Here is a 22,004-nt window from a genome sequence, read left to right as displayed (position 1 = left end):
GTGCGCTGAGTGTAACGCGGTGTGAGCCGGCCCAAGGGCGGGCGCTTGCGCGCTCGGCTGCGGGCTGCCGTGAGGCGGCATTTGCCGAGCGACGGCACCGTGCGGTGACAGCTGCTGGCGAGCGATGTGCTGCCAGGAACAGCTCTGAGGGCTGTGAACAACTGCTCGGAATCGCAGTGCCACCTGCAAAGACATCCTGCTCTGCCCGAGCGGGAAACGCTCCTGCAATTAAGGCAGCTAAGGGCTGATTTATTTATTTTTTTTTTTTCAGTTCTGAAAGACTTCAGAGACTCTAAAAATAAAAATCTAGCAGTGCAAGCTTCCTGCAAGTGTATGTTATGGTGCTCTTACTGTGCAGCACGCAGTCTTATTTGCAGAATGGTAAAAGCAACTCATTGTAACATTTTCTTTTTAGGGATTTGCAGTGAATATTGGAAATTAAGTGTCTTTGCACTGCACTCTCACTGCTTAGACTGAAATAGAGATAAACCCAAGCTGGTGTTTGTTTCATTCCACAGGTACAACGTGCTTGGTCATCATCGGGTGGCCCTCAGCATGCACAGTGCTGTCAAAAGAGTAATTAAAGTGATTAAAAAGTACTTCTCCAAAAACATCCCTACTGCTTCTAAAAGCATGTAACAAGTTCAGCTCACCATTCAGAGGTGGAGGGCAGTCGGTACCAATCCTGCCCCAGCTGCAAAAACCACGGTGAGGAGAAGCTACGTATCCTGGCACCAGCACTAACAGGGCAGCTCTTGGCTGAAGCCACCTGGTGTGCTCCCAGCCCATCTGCTCTCTTCTAGTTCTTCCTCTTTGAAAAGGCAGCCTCTTTGGAAACCACCCGTGACAGAAGGAGTCTGAAAGACTCCCCAAGTTTTATCTGGAAACTGAAATGCACAGGCTCAGCATCTTCCCTGGGAAAGATCCTGTGGGGGAAGCCTATCAGTTTCATTATATCTTCCTTTTGTTATCAGGAAAGCCTGGAGGGGCAGAGATGAGATGGTGAAGTTACTGGCACAATCAGTGTGTGAAAAAAACATTTTGCCCTCTACGTAAAGGAATAGCTGATTAATCTTAAGCACTTATTACGTGAATTCAAATCAAAGAACAAGCTTTCAAGCTTCAGAAGATGTCTGCAAGAATATCAGTGTTTGTTTTTTTTTTCCCAAACAACTTGAAAGCAACTACAAAGTTTTGATTGTAGTGAAAACATGCATGATTCTGATTGAAGATTTAAGTACCCACAGACTAAGGGAATTGTATCTGTGTATGTATCTAAGGACACAAAGTGAGACAGTTGTTTATTCCAAATGTACTGGAGAGCATGGGACCCGAGCATGATGGATATGAATGATATGGAATAACATGTGGAGATTGATATCATACTGGATGGAATGGGATAGAATTAATTTTCTTCCAAGCAGGTGACATGGTGCTATGCTACATACATTTGTGACCAAACAATGGAGGCTGAGCAAGACGTTAGGAGCAGACACAAACAGGCAGCTGACCTAAACCAACCATGTAACATCATAAGCAGCAATAAAAAGGGAGAGGAAGGGGTTGGGGATTTGCCATATTTTGCTGGGGAACTGGCTGGGCACTGATCTACATCTGGAAGATGGTGAGCGATTACCTTTGCATCCATCGCTTGTTCTCTCTTCTTATGCTTCTTCACATAGCAAACAATTCTGCAACACAAAGTTTTTTTGCTTTATTCCTTTCCTCAGCCCCATCCCTCTAGGGGCACGGTGCTTAGCTCCCTCCTGGGAGCCCACAACAGCAGCGCTCAGCCACTGGGCATCAGTCCTGTGCTTTGCTTCCACAAAACTGCCAGTCTTCTTTCCTGCTGGGCAGATGCAGACAGCTCACTGAACACAGATGGGTTTTCACAAGGAAGTATTTCAGTTAAACTGCAGAAATAAACTGAGGCTTTGCAGTGTTAGTTGTTAACAAATGACTCCCTAGCTATCCCTTATTAATAACTTTTTAAATCAGTTTAATACTTAAAAATGAGCAAGAATGATTACCTTTATCTGTATATCACGAAAGAAAAAAACAGTAATTTTAACTGATGAAAAAGCAGCAGCAATTTGGACTCCAGGTAGAATGCTAAAGTTCCTGCAATAGGTGGTGGGAATCAAGGACTATACAGGTTTTCTTGAACTATGAAACCAGAATTGCTAACTATCAGAACAAGATAAAGTTCTGAATTACTATCTGCTGAGTTTTAACCAAGTTCTAGCAATGCACAGCATACACTGAAGTATCCTGTTTAGATGACAGTCCTGAGAAATGCATTTTGCATTTTGATTTATGATCATAATTATTTTCAGTTGGCTAAGAAAAACTGCACGAAAGGATATGGCATACAAAGGGAGAAGAAGGGATAGGGGCCTCCCAGCAGAACAGTGGTTCTTTTGCAGCTACTGAGAATAAATCAAACTAAAATATGAGCTCAAGTAACTCTTAACAGAATTGGGATAAGCACAGTTATTTACAGGAGTACGTGCAAAACCTCCTGCCACATCTAGAGTAATGAACACAATTCTTAGATCTGTTTTTTTGTTGGCATGAAATGTAAGCCACTAATTTTGTGCATTATTAGGAGGAAGCACTTCTGATGTACATTACCAGCTCGGTAAGAACAAAAGAAATTAAACAAAATTCATGCCAGCCAGCTAAGCTGAATAAACAACTGTTTTGAAATTTGGATTCATCCGTAAGAAGACTGTGGTGGTAAGCTACACATAGCCACTTAGCTTTCTAAAATATAACTGAGTACAGGATAACATTTTTAATACCAGTAAATAATATGGGACAGATTCTATATTTAAAGTAATTACAAAGGACCAATGAACAAAGCTGCAAAGTATGTTATTCTTTGCATTGTATGCCTTCTAAACAAAGTTTAACTTTGAAATTTCCAGCACTCTATCAAACTGACCTTTAGTATTCCTAGAATTATCGCTTTATAATGAAGAACTTGTCACAAAAAAGGAAAATTAAGTCTTGTTCAATGGCAGCTGCAAAAGATGATTTGCCCTTTTGTGAAATTCTACACAACTTCAGCACAGCCTCCCTGACTGACCTTTTTGCAGCATAACCAATATGTGACTTCTCTGACATTTAAAAAATCAAGGCAGCAACAGAAACAGACTGTCTAAACTATACCTCCAACTGAAAGCTTTTAACATGTAAAATGTTAAACAACAATTAAATCAGAAATTAGAAGTGTGTATGAAAATGAGACTAACTCTATTGCAGGGCCTAAAAGTTGAATAGAATCTTCCGTTCTTTGTCATCAACACTTACTGTTTTAAACTGGAAAAGCAACCATCAGATGCATTATTTAAAAGGAAGTTTAAAAAAGATCAGTTCCTCACAAAATGCAGGGCATGCTCATTGGGTTGGGAAGACAAAGAGAAGTAGGTTTGTGTACCACTGAAAAATGAGGAGGTCCAAGCAACTGATTCATTTCAGAAAGAGGATGTCTAGAAGGAATTTTAGAAGTACTCTTTCTGACTTAAACACCCTATTTCTCTAAATGTACAGCGCTCAGGCAGTTCACAGCATCTATAAATGAAGAAAACTCAAAGCTTACATTACTTACTTTTCTTCCATTTGGAATAGATATATTAAATCCTCACTAATATGCTTAGTTATCATAGAAGCGTTGTCAGGAATGAACATGTGACGTGCTCTCAAACTCACCATCTATTTATTTGCTGAGAACATTATATATCCCTCATGCATCCCATGAATCTACATAACCTCCTATCCAGTCCCAAAAGCAACATAAAGAATGGGCCCTATGGCTGCTGGCAACTTTAAGCGAGGACACAGAGCAATTCAAACCTTAGGTGGTTATTCCATCAGGTTTTGTTTTGTAATTAAATGCAACATCCCATGATTACCATGTGAGGATACAAAGCAACAACCAGAAAAGACAGCTACTGTACCTAGTTTGCTTAGAGAATTTTATTGGAATCCATTACGACTTTTAATTAAGAATATTCTCCCTCTCACCTGCTACAGTTTCACACAAGTAAATTAACAACTGGGTTGGTTTCCTCTCCTGCTTTTTGAATTGCGAGCATCCTGTTATTTCAGCTTTGAGCCAATTCTGTAATCCAGAATATTCAATCTTGCTGACATAAGTTAAAAGTGCACAATATTTATTGCACAATTTATTTAAATGCTTAGAAATATGATACAATTTAATGACATCAGAATACTAATTTGAATTTGTTAAAAATGTGCAGCTGCCAGTACAAAGAGTCTTGCTCTGTTAAAATAATAGCTCTTAAATAAATACCTAAAGGATAAAAAAATGTTTGTGGCACTTCAGTAATTAGATCATCTTCTTTTATTGCATATTACAATGCTTAGATCAATACACGCTCATCACCAGCAACAGATATGCTCACAATCATTTCACACTTGAGGGCAAATCACCTCATGCTTTTATGAACAGGCCATGTTAGGGTGTCAGTCGTTTGGGATCCCGTGGGAACATGGAGGTCTGGCGAACATTATGCAGCCCTAGGTACAGCATAGTTACTCTTTCCAGCCCTACAACAAATGGGAAGAAAAAAAAACAAAAAAAACCCCAGTATAATCAGTCAGTCTTCTGTTCAAAACTCTTAAGAAGCTAAACGTAATTTATAGCCAAAGCCAGCTTCACACATAGTGTGAACAAAGAGTGATATGTACACATTAACACACCTGACTACAGAAAGGAATTAGAACCAGAAATTACAGGTTTTACATACAGTACCTTCTGATACATTACAGGTTTCACTTGAAACACGTGTAAATAAAGCAATGGTACTAGAGATGCAACCCCTCTTTTGAATCACTTGAGAGTTTCAAGATGGCATAGAAAATTGAAATGAGAAGGGAGTAACTGGGAGAAATGTATCTTGAATATGTTACAGAAGTACAGGACAAACCAGAGCTGGTACCAAGTACTTTAGAGATATTAACTGTCATAAGCAAGTACAGTAAAGAACACTCTGGGAAGCTTGTCCCAAACACTCTACAGTGCAAGCATGCAGATTCAGCAGTATGTACTCATGTTTGCTGATATCTTCAAGATAATAAATGCTTCACTGGTTGTGTTCTTTCCTCCTGCAACCTCAGAAGTTATGTGCATACTGTGGAACACATATGGACTTCCTAATCCATGGGACTGCACACACTCCAGCCACACTGGGACACCTACTAGCAGTCACACAATGCTCCTCCCTGTGTTAAGGCTTTCAGCTAAACCAACTAGAAAACAGCTCATTTCATAGTATCTTCTGCTTGGCTGATACTTGGCCTGATCTATGAGATGTGCCATGAGAAGCATTTACCCCGCAGAGGAGATGCAGCTTCATTTTCCTTGATTGCAGCTGTGACTGGCCTAAATGATCCTGGATTATCTGCAAGTGCTGATGACCATTGATGCTAACACCTTTTAAGTATTTCAGAACAGCTGTTACTCAAAAGTTAAGATATTTTAAAATTATTTATTTCAGTATATAAAATACTCACACCCAAGACAAGAAGCCAGTAGACATCAGTTCTTTTGCTGAAATTACCATCAGCCAAAGTTGACATTCAGTCAAATCACAGCAAATAAAGACAGAAACAATCACTATTTTTTTCCTTACTACACAACAGCTTCATCAAATGTGCTGAGATACCAGTGACATCTGGTATTATTAAGCTATGATATCCATACATATATGCAGTATTTTCTTGCTTAGTTTTTCTTCTTTGATCAAATTTGAAGGTAATCTGCCAGGTTAATAAATCAACATATTTTCAATGGTGATCACCTACCCTTTAAACTTGTCAGACTGTGTCATTAATATTTAGTCTAACTATTTTATGATGATGTTTACAGTTTTATCTTCTCTCCCTAAACTCCCCCTGATAATCAGTTCACACACTGACCTTCCAAGACCACTGCTTGCAATTTTATAATCAAACCCTGCTTGGGACCAAGTTGAAGCTAAAGCCAAGCTAACAGCAAACAAAATAAAATACATAGACTTACCTATTCCACCACCAGCATGTGGAGGTGCACCAAATCGAAAGGAATCGATATAAGCCTTTATTTTCTCCAAATCTAGAGAGGAAAAAACACACATTTCTCATCTGTTTAATGAACCCCAAGCCAACACACAAGTGAATACAGGACTGCATGCACAATAAAATATTTACCAAGGTAATTTAAAAACTAACAGTGGGGTTTCGGTCATTAAACAGATTTAAGTTATCCAGAACAGTCTAGAAGTTATATCCATAACAGTTTCATTCTATTATTTTGTTAATAATTTAATTAGGTAAGGAACTGTATAACTGAGGCCTAACTGTTCATTCTAACTTATGGGAACTGCTGACTTCTTGAATAAGCTGCAGTGAGTAGTAAAGATTTAGCAATTTGTTTTTCCCTCTTGCTATGTTGGAAGATACTCCTTTTATCCTGCTACCTTCTTGACACTTCACTTTGTCATCCACTGAAAGCATAATTTTAATCTGTATCTTACTCTACTGATCTTCACCTAATTTAGATTTCTACTCTTTTACCATTAGCCAGCTTTACCTGTTGAGTCTTCTTTTCCAAAAACAAAAACAAAAATCTCCACTTCTTGCTTATTTGCTCTCAGTTCAAGATTTAACAAGTGATAACTAATTTTGCCAAAGTACTCCATAAGAAGTTTGGGGGAACATAGAGGCATGGAAGAATGCAACTTGTCTACCCCCATTCAGTAGCAGGTATTTCCTGCATTACGTCCTCTCAAAAGCCCTTGGAAACAATCCCCCCTCATCAAAGCCTTGTTGGGAAACTAGTTAGTTTGTTAATCCCACCACTCTATACTAAAACAGTTATACAGCATTGACAGATTAACATTATGCATGAAACAGTATCATAATTTAAGCATTATTGTCACACATTAAATTCTGCTCCAAATTCTTCCTCTAAATTAAACAAATCCAATCATGATTTACAATCTTTTAAACAAAGCTTTATGTTGTTTAACTTGTTACCAATGCCATGATGCTTGGCTCTTTCTGTCAGCAGCTGCGGATCGTGAATTCTCTGAGCTCCAGACAAAATCTCTTCCCCTCTCATGAACATATCATAGGAGTTTGAGTTTTTCTGGAAAGACAAGTACTAGTTAATTTCATATCTACACTTAGTCCATCCTTAGGGAGCAAACACATATCTCTCAGTAACTTCATTTATGATGTCCAAAGCTATGTAGTAAGAACGCAATGTGTTTGTGATCTGCCTTAGAATTGTAGTATACTGTTTTCTCTCATTAGTCTGGAGATGATTATTTTTTAAAAACTGGAGTTCACCCACACACACTTAAAAAAAGGTTACATTCACACGTATTTACCCCACAAAAGATGCTGAAAGATATTTATGCTGGATTTTGGAATAAACTGGGAAAGTTTCTATCAGTGTGAAAAAAATGTATTTCTACTTAAGTATCTGTTGCCCTCAAAGAATGTTTTTGTCTTGTTTTAGTGATGGCAGCACAGGAGATCTCTTCTGGTGACCATGGAGACCTCTTCATAAAGCTCCCTCAACTTCAGCCTGTTTGCTTTCTGGTATGTTTTTCACTGGTGAAAGGTCACTGCAAACACTTTATAGGCCATGTAGCACTGACCTACTCTTGTTATTAGCTTAACTTCAACTACAACAGAGGATCATACAAAAATACTTCATCTACTTTGTCAAATTATACTGTACACAGAGTAATCTCAACTTAAAAAAAAAAAAAAAAAAACCGACCACTGTCAACAAAGAATTTTACTTACAGGATTTACAGGGTCTGGCATTGTATAAAAAGGCCTCACAGCAAGAGGGTATTTGTCAAGAATATAGAAGTCTGTGTCATACTGAAAGACAATGATTTCAAAAAGTTACTGCGAGTGAAAAAGATGTAAAGAACAAATTACAAGAAGAAAATACAACCAATCAACCTTTGAAACCTTAAAAAAAAAATTTCAAGCAACTGCACAAATTTGACAGTATTATCTTCAAAAATATTACACAAAAAAGCAATACATTACTTTTGTTTCCCAACACTAACACTTCTGTGAATTTAAGAATGTTTAGCAGTAAAATGTCTTGCCAAATTTTGTTGTTGATTTTTTTCCCCCAATGATATCATCTTTTTCTAAAGATTTAGACAGTATCTGGTTTGCTTTGATTTTTGTTTATTTGTTTGATTTCTAATTCTCCTACAATCTGTGTTTTTTGAAAGCACTACCCTGCTTGGTGTACTCAATAGTAAAATCCATAAAAGACTGAAAACGGTTTGAAAGAGATTATGAAGGGTAAAGATAAAAACGTTGGTTGATGAAATAAGCCATAGCAAAATGGGAATGCAGTCAGCCAATTAAGACATGCTTCACTGATCACAAACCCTTCACAACTTCTCTATATTGATACTGTTTCCTCAGTCAGTGCATAAAAAGTTATTTTACATGAAGAAGGCATTCATACCTACTCAATGATTCCATGACATCATGCTTCCGATTCAGTGAGAAACATATTATAAAATAATAGTTACCTTTTCCTTTACCAGACGTCCCAGGAGCTTTTCATTAGGCGTGCTGAAAAAGATTCTCACCATTAGAATGATGTGACTTAAACTTTTACTGATTGCATACTTCATAAAAACAAGTTCCTTTTATCCTCGAAGCTCCTCTCACTTCATGTCGCAAATTATTTTCTTTTGACCTCAGAGTTTATATGGACAGTCTAGAGTACAAGAAATGTCTATTTTCATATCCATTCAATTATTTATGAAGAGATATGGACACAAGCACTGTTTATTCCTCTCAAAGAGAATCTTTCTGCGCAGCACAAAACTTACACCTTCCTACCACTTTTGGTAGGAAACATTGAAACATTTGTGTATTGCCAAAGTACCTCAGATCTTCTTCATCTCCCATCTCAACGCCTGCCTCCCTAAGCATGGCCACAGCTTCACAGTATTCCAGCCTCAGAGTTGGCTCCAAAAACTTAAATGGCTCACATGGGAACTGTTTGTTCACCGTCTGAATTTCAGTTTGGAATCTAAATACAAGAGAACAAGAGCAGAAGCAAAATGCAAAGTAATCAAGAAATGTGCACTTCTTGTATGTAACAACCATTTTGCATCAGCAATACAATTCTGCCACAAGAGGTCCCTCTTGCAATATCAAAACCTATTTTATTTTGAATTATCTCCTGGAGAAGTTCTGTATAATTCTAATGAAATGTTTCATCTAAGTTAATGCAATCTACTTCAATGATATACAGGTTAATATTTTACTACCACTTCTGTTTTATTCCTTTCCTAAGAAATAATTAACTAGATCAAATTTTCACAGTAAAACCAACCAGAAACCATCCCTTTGATTTGTAACATTTAGCTAGGTTCTCCTTTGACTCAAGTAATACTCTGTTTTGAATATAGACATTTCTTTCCAGATTGATAAAAGATAGGCATTTCTACTGGCAAGATACTCCATTTTGTAAGCAAATGAAAACCACTTTCTAAACTTCTGGCTTGTTTCATTAACAAGTTAGGAGCGTGAATAATGGAAAATAATCTTTGCTGTGTCATGGCAGAGATGCAAGCTGTTACAATAAGTTTCCTTCAGGAAAGCTATTTTAAACTGTTAAGATTAATTTCAAAACAGAACAATCAGTCGACCTGTAGTGGCACAACAGGAAGGATATCTTACACTAATGATGGAGCATTTCTATGAGAAAGCCCATTCAACAGTGAACATCATTTCTGTGGTGCGAGCTGGCATACTGTAGAAGATGCAACTGGGGCATACAATAGACAGTTTACTAGTGTTAGTGAACTTCTAAAGTCAGTTACAAAGGAACATTTAAGAGCAAAGCAAACACGTTTGAAATTCCCTTTTTGTAGATCAGATTACTAACGATTATCTGACAGGCTGAGGATGAAATGCTCACCCATTTGATACCACAGTGCAAGCGAGCTCAAACAAATGAAGTTGCTCATGAAATGGAATGTGTTTTTGTTACCTCTCCTGAAGTCCCTTGAATATCTGCACCAAGGTGTCTGCAATCTCATCTACCACTTCATGATAGTGGTAGTTAAAAGCCATTTCAATATCCAGACCAACAAACTCAGTCAGGTGTCTATGTGTATTGGAGTCCTCAGCTCTAAAAACTGTAAAATTAAACAACAAAAATTCCAACTGACCTGAAATTGTAATTCCATTTTGAAACAGTAACACAGATGATCAAACAAACCAGCAATTAGACAAGATAGACAGCGCTGTCTCTAGACATGACAATTCTTATTGAAAACAACAAGAAAGCTTGTTGCCTCAAAGCATCACTCATAACAAACAGTAACAGCATTATTGTAGCTGTGGTGGTCAAAGGGTACAAGATAGTACCTCTCTGCCAGTCTTGTCTATCTCTTGTCAAACCAACAGATAGAAGAGAAAAAAAAAAAAACAGACAAGCTGTCAGGCACACAAGAATTTCCAGATTTGAAAACTACCTTTTTCAGAGGCAATGGACTTCTGCACATGTGAGCTGGTTCTTTTTCAGGTATAAGACTGATATAAACATGCCTTCCTACAAAACCATGACTCTTGTGTTAGTAATTAACAAGTCACTTAAGGCCTGAGTTACTTGCATCTTTTTATTTATAAGCTGTTACTGTGTTTTCCAGCATTACTATCTTAAATGTCTTTAAACCTGTTCTCAAGGTCTAAGAAAAAGTTGCTGCATTAATGCCTAAGAGGACAATGTCCTATTAGCTTTTGAGGAAGGGTGTGAGAGAGGAAAGTAATCCATTTGGATTCTTTACTGACAGTCTGGTGAGACACATGCATTTTCCAAACAATGCTGTTTGGTACATGTACAGGAGCAAGGGACAAATCCATATAAATGCACATCAAATTCAGCTTCCCTGTTTTAGCTCCTTGCTACTGCAATGGCTTTGGTAATTATAGCGCTCTTCAAATTTTGCTAACTCCATCATATCACAATTTCCAGTGCAACTCTCTTCTTTCTTCTCACAGAATAAAAAACTCCCTCATTTCAGCATCTCAGTTTTGTTCCAGCAACCCCCCTGCCAACTTTATTCTTGTTAGTTGCCCCAACTGAAATTTGTGTTTATTAAGTGAAGCTATAGTTAGTAGGAGCATTCAAAGCTTTCGAGATAGATGTTACTTTGCTTTTACCACAACTGCTAAAAGCCACCAATGTCATCTTTACAATTTGGATGAAGTAATGCTTTTCTTACCTGGTCCAACACAAAAAACTTTCTCAAAGTCAGCACATATACACATCTGCTTGTACAGCTGTGGGGACTGAGCCAGGTAGGCGCTGCTTTTGAAGTATGATACAGTAAACACATTGGCTCCTCCTTCGCTGGCAGCTGCAAAGCAAAGCTTACAGTGGTTATTAAAATGAAATATTAAAAAAAAAGTTAGAGGTAGACTGACAGATTTTTATATTGAAAGATAAGGAAAAAAACACGTTAAAAGAAAAAGATAAATTTGCAGCATTAATGCCAAGGCAAGTTTTGTGGCTCAGGACTATCAGACACTGTCTTGCAAACCTGCAAATTGAGTTGGGGTAGCTAGAAATGTTAACATTCCCAGCCATCCTACACTTTAGGGAAGGCAGCAGAGAACGCGTGTTTGTACCACCACCACATCTACTTGCAGTCCACCATTTCTGTGGAAACAAATCTTTATCAGTGATGTAAGCTTCAAAGACAGTTAATTGCAGAGACCAAGATCAAAGCACACTTCCTGTTTTTCCAGGACTGTCTCTCTAGCAGAGGACTGGGCAAACATCTGAAGTGTCTGAAAGCACTAATAGATCTCAGATACAAACCTGGATTTACCAGAGGACATTTGCCAAGGATACAAAGCTATCTCCCAGTTTGAGACAATTACCATAGTCACTGAAAGAATGTTAGCCAAGAACACATGCTCCCATTTTGAATGAATCCCTCATAGTAAACAACCTACCAAAATTCACTGCACATTTCCCAGTGTATGAAATGAAAGTGAAGCTGCTTACCATACTTATAAAAACACGTCAGAGTGAAACAGTAATTCATAGTTTTTAAAGATTCTTACGATAACACTATGTGCTACTTATAATTACTGACAATTCTACTGCAATTAATCTTCCTTTTCTTTAATTACCACTACTCCCACTGAAATAATTTCATTGACTACTCAGTTTTGAACAGAGGTTAACACTGAAAATCTCAACTCGTAAAACAGCTGTAACATGAAAATTTGAAATTTAGTAAAGAACTGCATCCATTTAACTTGCTAATTTTGCAAAACTTATCAAATTATCTCCTTCAAAAAATAGCATGCTTGCTTGCTTTCAATAGTACACTGAACAGAAAGAGCAGCACACTTCCTCAAAGGTGCTACATAAATAAACTACTTGGGAGTCTTCATGCTATTTCACCAGCATCTGTAGGAAAAGTTACCTAATCTTACAGATTAATGACATTTTCCATGTTGTAAGAATAGTTGCTTGCATGTACTTTGTTAAAAAGTCCTAGTTTTAGCTCAATCAAGAGTTGTCTTCAAAAATATAAATACAGAGGTATAAAATCCTCACTGAAGAAAAATGCATATCATCAAGCATTCCGTGTTTAACTAAATTAAAACTTTAAATGCACTGCAGAGTACAAAAATCAGGTGTAAACAGCATTTGTCTTGTTCTTTCAACACTTGAAGTCAGGAGAAGAATAAAGAACAACCTTGACACTTGCTTTGTTTGCTACGTTGTATCAGAATTAGAAATAGTTTCTAAAAGAAAAAAAAACATTTGTCAGATAAGTTCACTGAGCAAATCTAAAAGCAGCACATCTGAAGCTTCTGGATCAAAAATACGCTACCTGAAATGATTTTGGGAGTCTGAATTTCCACAAATCCCTTGCGAATGAGAGTTTCTCTAAAAAGCTGACAAATACCAGACTGAAGAGAGAAGACTGCTTGACTGGTGGAAGTCTGTAAGGAAAAAAAAAAAATAATGAAACCTAAGTTAGTTTAACTCTTCCCCACTCTGTTACTTCTTATGGACAGCTGGAAGGATACATCTCTTCTCTTAGGAATACTTGGCTTCTGTATTTGCCTGAACAGAGAAAAATGCACACATAATTATTTGTTACAGAAAATAAACAATACAAAACAAAACAAAACAAAAAAAAAAAGAGAAAAAACAGCAAAGGATGCAACAAAAATTCCTCATTTCAATTTGCAGCACATTCAGTTATTAAGGATATGCTTCAGTCAACCCAACATTTAAACAGTCACTGATTTGTAAGCTTTGCTTCTGAAAATAAAGATCTTACAGTAAGAAAATGAATAAGAAGACTAAATCTATTACAAACCTTTCAGCACACTGAACTAGAATCACTGCAGTAATACACAATGCATAACAGCAAAGCCCACAGTTTGTACGAGGTCAGAATGTTTGTGCCTACTAAAGAAGTAGGAAATGCAATGTTCTTCATGTACAAAACACAACCCTATGCTAACTACCTAAACTGGGGCCACAAAAACGACCTCAAAAGTGTGTGTGAACTCTCAGCAGCATTTACAACCATTCACATAACTTCTGATCATACAGACTACAAATTTCTTTTCAACATTTATTCCAGATACACATTTGGCCAAAAAACTCATCAATTCAGGTTTTATTTGTTGATGTATGTGACACAGTTAAGTCACTTATCTGGTTAACAGCTACCTGCACTCAATGTTCCTGTAACACACTTGGGTTTTAGTGTGAAGAAAAAAAAGCAAGCAGCTGTAGCAGATGCTGAAAACATCACAATACATCAGCACTGAACTCATATCTGATTTTGTGCTCGCAGTGTTTAAGAACTGGCAGTCAGCAACCCACAAGCACACCTAAAAACCAGCAAGTTCTCATAAGAAAACTAAGACAACGTCTCTTTACGACAACCTGCGTCACAGCACTGTTTACTTCTCTTTTCTGAAAGGTACCCAGCTTTTCTCTCAGGGTAAGGAGAACCTTGTGGGCTTTTTCACATGACTCTTACCAAACCACAAAACAAAAAACCCAGTCAAAACAGTATATAAGCATCCAAATTTAGACAGTCCGCCAGTGGATATGTCGAAACAAAGCTACATTCAACATCTCTGGAAGATGAAAAATATTCCTTAACTGAAAAACTGAAAGAGAAAACATTTTTAATACTGTGGATTTGTAGTAATTTGGAATGATTTGCAATTAGAGCAGACAAAGTACTACAGAGCACAAGTGGTTGAGATCAGTAAATAACTGCCAGCAGTTCTCACTGTCTGACAGCAGTAACCACAGCCACTACTCCCACTAGTTTCAAAATTAAGGAGAAGAGGTTATGAGCAACAAATACAAAAGTACCCTCGAACTCTCACCATTCTTCCACAGATGTTGCAGGGTCAATCATATGCCAGGATAAGAAACTTAGCTCCAGTTCTTTATATGATTTGGCAGTGCTACACCAAAATGCCCCAGCGATTCAAAGCCATAGATAGACACATACTTCTATTCATACATGCACACGTATATACGTTTTTGTTGTTGTTTTTTCAATCCATCTCCTACTTAGAAACATGAAGAGACTTCAGATTATCCAAACCGTCACATTTAGGTTTACCAGAATGGCTTTTGATAAACTCAATCAACTTCGAAAAATGCTAAGAAAAAATTGCACAACATTCATTTGAAGTGAAGGAGTAACAGTGACTCCTTGTCCTTCTGATGAACCAACACCAGTATGATGCCTGAGTAGGTAAGAATGTAGTCCTAAAATACACACTCTAGTGAACAAAAGAAATGGTATTTCAATCTGAAAGCAATTACTTGCTATGAAGTCTGAAAGTGTGCAGAGTCGACAACTAATATATACCTACTAACAACGGTTTGTGAGCTAGTATCACAGAATCACAGAATTGTAGGGGTTGGAAGGGACCTCCAGAGATCATCGAGTCCAACCCCCCTGCCAAAGCAGGTTCCCTACACCAGGTCGCACAGGTAGGCATCCAGGCAGGTCTTGAACATCTCCAGAGAAGGAGACTCCACCACCTCCCTGGGCAGCCTGTTCCAGTGCTCCGTCACCTCACTGTAAAGAAGTTCTTGCGCATGTTTGTGCGGAACTTCCTATGCTGCAGTTTCCAGCCGTTTCCCCTTGTCCTGTCTCCACTCACCACTGAAAACAGTCTGGCCTCGCCATTCTGCCCCCCACACCTTAGATATTTATAGACCTGGATCAGGTCCCTCTCAGTCTTCTTTTCTCAAGGCTGAACAGACCCAGTTCACTCAGCCTTTCCTCATAGGAGAGATGCTCCAGGCCCTTCACCATCTTCGTGGCCCTCCGCTGGACTCTTTCCAAGAGGTCCCTGTCTTTTTTGTACTGGGGAGCCCAGAATTGGACGCATCTCCCCCCCTGCTTTAGTGAGGATGCAAAAAAGAAGCTGCCATCCTCTGTACCTCAAATTAGACCTGACAAAACCACTCTTCTTACTACCAAAGCTAACAGAACTTCAGTGCCCATCCATTCAGAGACTGCCAACAAGCATTGAGTATCTGTGACACTGTGGCCTCCCTGTAAGAATTAGACAGGCCCACATGATCTCAGATCAGCTCCTAAACAACTCCAACTGTCAGCGTGCAGTGGAGTCAAGTGGAGGATCTCAAAAGTTCTACGTGCAACTGTAACTTTTCAAAGATTTTAAAGTTGATTCTGCATCCATACAAAACAAAGGTTTCAAATTTAATTATGTCCTTTGCAGTGAAACATTTAGGACAAAAAGGGACTGAAGAAAACCATTCAAGGCAGCAAACTAAGGCAGCTGTGAAAAATGAATACACATTTTTAAACATCTCAGCCCTCAACAACATTTCAGTATGTTCACTGTATTGTTCACTCTTACAAACTCTTCCATGCATATACCAGTAAATTCTTGTTTAAGACAACAGCAAATTCACTAAAGTCTTCAAATGCAAAGCAAAAACTGAAACAAACATATGCCACTTAGATGTTGCTGTTTAAACTTACAGACTTTACAGGAAAACTCATTATTTCTAATAATTACCCCTTGTCACAGACAGCAGAAAAAATATTTAGCTAACAATGTTGCAATACAGGTGTAGGCTGTAACTTCATCTCATCTCACCTGTGTGTTTGTTACATAAATGCAACAAAGGAAAATACTATTAGAACACAGCACTTTAACACTTAAAAATTGTGAAAGAAAATAATTATGTTCTGTGCTATGTATTCAGCACAGTCAGCAGCATGTAAACAGTAATACCTGCATAAGGGGCCAGACAGACAAATGTATTTCAATAGAACTGAAGGCAGTTCACACCTTGAGATCCTATCTCAAAGAGGTGCAATGAAGACGCAAACAGGCAAAGCTGCAAACTTCTTTTCCTTCTCATATCAGCTATTCGTTCTAACACCTCACTTTTGTTTTTTTTTGTTAACCCACATAAAGTAGGCTAAATAAACAAGGAAATGTCAACTACATAACTTTAAATAATACACAATAATTTAATAACAAAGATAATTTTGCAAATTCTTTATCACAGGTATGAGACATGAAGTTCTTGCTAGGCAACAGGATTTGCCTTCAGTACCAATTTATGCATTCCAGATTGACTGAAATCAATTGTTTCATTCAAATTCAGTATTACTTTATAGTACAAGTGGAGAACACGAAGTGTCTCGTTGAAATTTTTGGGACTGTGTTATTTCAACGCAACGAAATCACTACAAAGTACAGCAAACAGTGTAACTGGTTATTACAGCTTGAAGTCAGTCAGAAGACCAACAGCTTTTGCAACAAGTAAATCAAATCGAACACAATTAAATCAAGCTTAAAGTAATCAAGTCATCGAGACAAAACTGCATTAAGATCAGTGTACATATAACAGTCTGACAGCCATGAGCTACTAGAAGTACACTTTAATGGTTATACACTACCCTAAGCAGTTTAAACAAGATAATATTGACTCTAAAGGACTATGCTTTGGTCACAAAGAGCTGTGCATTAGCAGACATAATTATAGAATCAGGACTGCTGAACACATATAACTCAAGTCAAATTTGGACAGATGCTATTACGATAAAAACCCTGCTGGACATCAAAAAATAAACCAGAGCAAGGATATCAGCCAGGTCTATTGCTGAAACCTGATGAACCTCCATTGATTTTTTCTTCAGAGCAAGATACACTAAAAAGCAAGATCCAAAAAAATCAGTATTTCACATGTTGGCTTATCTTTACTGCTTTACCTTCACCACAGATCCTCATGAAATATGAGCATTTAACACTTTCTTTAGGTGTTTTTACATACATGAAAAGTCTATATATTGCTGAATACTGCAGTTAACCACAGCAGAAAGGCAGAAATTTAGAAACACAATCAGTGCTCCAATTGCCTTTTTGAATTGTGCCAATAAATGATTAGTTAATCAAACATATCTAGAATAAAATACATTGACATTCATTATATCATTAAAAATAGATACTCAGGTCAACAGCAGTTTTCTTACAGTCACCTACAGACATGTGAAACAAAATCTCATCTGTACAAGGACTCTCAACTTTACATCCCCAGTTTTTCTACTCCAAGGAGTGTAGGATCTGTATTTTAGGAAGTAATGGATCACGAATAGATTCTTCTTAAATCATCATTCCTCAGAAAGGTCTTTGAAAAAACCCCTACCTTAAATAATAACAACTTTCTTGAATGCATTTAGAGCAACAGCTATAGCAATAGCTCGGGATCTTGGCATTTTAGCACTTCCAATCCCTACCCTCAAAAACACCTGTAAGAGATTTGACAGCAACCAAAATGCAAGACTGTGCATATGTGAATTCCAGAAGTACAAAAGAATTGAAATCTTGAGGTGCCCGTAGAATATTTTGCACATTACATCCACCAGGATATTTTCTTTTTTTTTTCCTTTTTACCCCACTATATTTTTCTTGTTATTAACCATACTCATTCCACTATTCTACAATTAAACTCTCCCCCCAGTATCCACCAGAGCTGGATGGAGCTATGCTATTTTTGAAAACCCATCCTCTTTTCTTCATGCAAGATCTGAGTTCCACAGCTCCACTTTATCATGATTTCACCCTAGCCAACAAACTCTTTGGTTAATTACTGAAGTTAATTACATCACTATGGAACTACTTCAAAGATTCTATTTAAATGGACAAACCTAATTTTAGTTCTATATTAAGATCTTTTTTTGGTTCTATATTTAGTTCTTTTTTAAAATCAAAGTCTCTCAAAGGCCTCCGCATTTCATTTGTTAAATCTGTCTCCAAAAAAATCAGTATCTTTATTTTTGATACTCAATTACCTCCTTCTTCCTTAAAAAAAACAAAAACAAAAATAAAAACAGGTCACTGAGGAAACCCAAACTAGATGGTACAGAATGTGGTTGGGACTTCCTCCCATACTAGTAGGAACAGATCATCACAGCAACTCCATCAGAACTGTTCTGATCAAGTTTCACTTCAGTCCAGTATATATTCAGTCTGTCTTTTATACAGAGATAGATTAAGGTTCAGAACTCAAAACAAAAGGCCAAGCATTGCAGAATGAATGGTGTTCTGGAACATATAATACTCACATAAAACTGTATAATTTAGGAAAGGTTATAGCAGTACTCACTTAGCTCACCAGTTGTACCCTCCAGCTTGACTGGTGACAACTTATCTTCTATGACTACATTGGCAGAGATGTGCATGTGAAGAGTCACGTGAGACTAACAGATACGTCCAGGCAAATCCAGTACTTGATCTAATAAGTGATCTAGGAGTTGGCAACTCTGCCTGCAGCAGGAGGGTTGGAATCTGATGATCCTTGAGGTCCCTTCTAATCCAAGTCATTCTATAATTCTATTTGACTCTACAAGAATTTTAGCCCATCTCTTTGTTTCATGTCCTGTGTATATTCTGGCATTGCATGTTTTTTTGGTGTGGCTTTTTTTTCCCCCTTTCCTATTTACCTTCTCATGTTTTACTCCATAGATGCTCTCATCTTAATTACTTCCACACTATTACTTTCAGGTTGTATTTTAAATGTTATTTCATTTTCAATGACTCCTCTCATCCGTTCAGGGTTCATAGTTCTTTCCAACTTATTATACACATATTTCATTCACTTAAATAATTTTCTTAAGTTTCTCCGCTGTGCTGTTTAGAATTTTTTGGCATAATCAGAAATTCACACAACACTTCAACTTTTAACAGTCCAGAGTTCTTCCTTCAATTTAATGCACTGCCTTACCGCTACTCTAAGCTGATGATTCTTTAATTCTCACTAGTACAGAATTCTTTTCATCAAAAACTTCAAGATACAGATGAAGAGACAAGTACAATGAGATACTGAGTGTCTTGAAAAGTAATCACAAATTGAAGCTGCTCAGTATCACATATGATAAGGTCAAGTGAAAAGCCATTATATCTTTGCTCCAAAAGAAACAATTTGCAAAAGTAGTTTTAATTGTTGAAATAATATCAGATATCCAAATGCTTTAAGCATCTCTGTGCCAGAACTTTTCCAGATTTTCCAGTTAAAAAATGATCTTTTTGTTTTACTTCGCAGACCCACAGCTTGGTTACTGTGAAACTATCATTATCATTACTTCAAAGGCAGGACTAAATACACCAAAAAAAGAGCTAAATATACTCTTCATTTAGTTAAAACATTATTGTGGAGAGTCAAGTAAGGGAAAAGACCACAGAAAATTATGTCCAAAAGATTAAAGATAGCTGACTACATATTCACTGTTAAATTCAAAACTTCCATCTTACGGATCTAAGCTGAACTCTTACAACACTCTCTGGATATCACAGAATCACAGAATTGTAGGGGTTGGAAGGGACCTCCAGAGATCATCGAGACCAACCCCCCTGCCAAAGCAGGTTCCCTACACCAGGTCGCACAGGTAGGCATCCAGGCAGGTCTTGAACATCTCCAGAGAAGGAGACTCCACCACCTCCCTGGGCAGCCTGTTCCAGTGCTCCGTCACCTCACTGTAAAGAAGTTCTTGCGCATGTTTGTGCGGAACTTCCTATGCTGCAGTTTCCAGCCGTTTCCCCTTGTCCTGTCTCCACTCACCACTGAAAACAGTCTGGCCTCGCCATTCTGCCCCCCACACCTTAGATATTTATAGACCTGGATCAGGTCCCCTCTCAGTCTTCTCTTCCCAAGGCTGAACAGACCCAGTTCACTCAGCCTTTCCTCATAGGAGAGATGCTCCAGGCCCTTCACCATCTTCGTGGCCCTCCGCTGGACTCTTTCCAAGAGATCCTTGTCTTGTTCTTGTTCTTGGATATGAAATACTATATTTGAGAAGAAATACTGCCTATATGTTATCCTTATTCAGTCACCTTTCACTTTTGGAAATAAAAAAACGCTGTACATGGCCATATGCCAAATCCTAAACATCCACTTCATCTACTAATATGTGTGCTCTGATGCACTCACACATTGAAAAATGTTGTTTAGCTTTGGCCAGCAAAACACTTCCACCAAATTCAAGGCTTTTACTGTTCCACGGATTATGACAGTGAACAACTGAACACTTGGAAGTAAACAGACAACAAATCTCATTCCTTACCCTCAGATCAATCACTCTGTTGTCCAGTCTTGTATCTTGGTTTACAGTAGCTCTTCCATCCTAAACAGTTGTGCAAAAATACATAATGAATATATACACACTTAAAAGGAAAATATTGGAGAAAAACATCCTTTGGATAAAGGTCAAGGGATACTTCTAACTTCAGATTTTCTAGATCGGTCTGAAGAACATACAACAGCAAGTCTTAAGCAATGACTTCTCCACAGTCACAGGCCGGAATCAGCTATGAAGGCCTACAACACATCAGACCAAAAGCCCGCTGGTTCTGACCTAACGCTGCAGTTCAGCAGAAATCAGATCTGTAGAAATTTCTAATACAGCTCTGGAGAAACATAATGGAAATAAACACAATGGAAGCTAATAACGAAACAATAATGAAAGCTGAACATAACAAAAAAACAAAGCCGCTGTATGATGGAAGCTGCCAGGCTTTCGTACTTTTCTTCAATTACAGATATAATAAAACGTATTTGATATGCAAAGTTTTCACCTCCTCGCCTTCCACTTCTGGCCGAACAGCATCATCCAGCTGTAAAGGGAGTCGGGGTTCAGCTAAACTGATCACATAGATCTGAAAGCGAGACAGAACAAAAATAGCATGATACTCAGCTCAAAAGAAGGTGTGATTTACAATAGGATATTTCTGGCATAAACATGAAACAGTGTTTGCATAGGCTGTTAGCTGGAAAACTGATTTTCTTCTAAAAGTCAACTTACTTGGGTGCAGTCTCATGATAATATTGGAAACGCTTAAATCTGACTTCCTTTTTCAAAGATTTTTTTTTCCCCTTGGAAGCAGAAAAGTATCAAGTGGAACAAGTACAGGCTGCCTGAGGGACAAGCCCACCGGCATGAATGCAGGTCTGAAACCACTAGACTTCACCGTTTTAGGTTCTGATTGCAGCAAGTGAATCTCAGTCTTTTTGTTGTTCAAGTACTGTTTTACTTACCATCTGATTGAATTTGAAGTAGCTATTTCAGACTAAGAATTTATGAGGCAGATAAAACACACTGAGAATGCAAGACACCCAGCTCTAAGGCCTTGTCACAGCTACAGCTCATTTCATGTTCTTTTAAAAATCAAGCATTTGACAATTTGCACATATATTTCTTCAAAATCTGCACATTTTCACAGTGCTGTTAGCTAAGATTTACCTTCCTACAACTATAATAGCCACTTTACTGCTGAGGCGACTGTGTTTCCGCAGAATTGTTCAAAGTCTGTGTAATGGCTTTAGAAGCAAACAAAGGTTTAAATACATATTCTGTTAACCAAATTATAAAGCTGCACTTCCTCCA

The 22,004-nt window shown here is 37.8% G+C and overlaps 1 protein-coding gene across 1 annotated transcript in view; it reads right to left on the bottom strand.

Moving 5' to 3' along the window:
- Positions 1–4,483: 4,483 nt before the first annotated feature.
- DARS1 (aspartyl-tRNA synthetase 1) overlaps positions 4,484–22,004 on the bottom strand; it is a gene marked incomplete at both ends in the record, with an annotated part of 36,479 nt that continues 18,958 nt past the window's right edge. The window contains 11 exons of the mRNA XM_079539422.1: positions 4,484–4,575; positions 6,050–6,121; positions 7,045–7,156; positions 7,825–7,905; positions 8,583–8,625; positions 8,945–9,091; positions 10,058–10,205; positions 11,295–11,429; positions 12,924–13,035; positions 20,685–20,744; positions 21,196–21,276. Coding sequence (XP_079395548.1) covers positions 4,484–4,575; positions 6,050–6,121; positions 7,045–7,156; positions 7,825–7,905; positions 8,583–8,625; positions 8,945–9,091; positions 10,058–10,205; positions 11,295–11,429; positions 12,924–13,035; positions 20,685–20,744; positions 21,196–21,276 — 1,083 coding nt within the window. The remainder of the gene's footprint in view (positions 4,576–6,049; positions 6,122–7,044; positions 7,157–7,824; positions 7,906–8,582; positions 8,626–8,944; positions 9,092–10,057; positions 10,206–11,294; positions 11,430–12,923; positions 13,036–20,684; positions 20,745–21,195; positions 21,277–22,004) is intronic.

The sequence above is a fragment of the Tetrao urogallus genome (genome assembly GCF_951394365.1).
Source record: "Tetrao urogallus genome assembly, chromosome: 8".
Classification (NCBI taxonomy): Eukaryota; Metazoa; Chordata; class Aves; order Galliformes; family Phasianidae; genus Tetrao; species Tetrao urogallus.
Note: the sequence above shows the minus strand (reverse complement) of the source record. Positions and strands in the feature narration are given on the sequence as shown.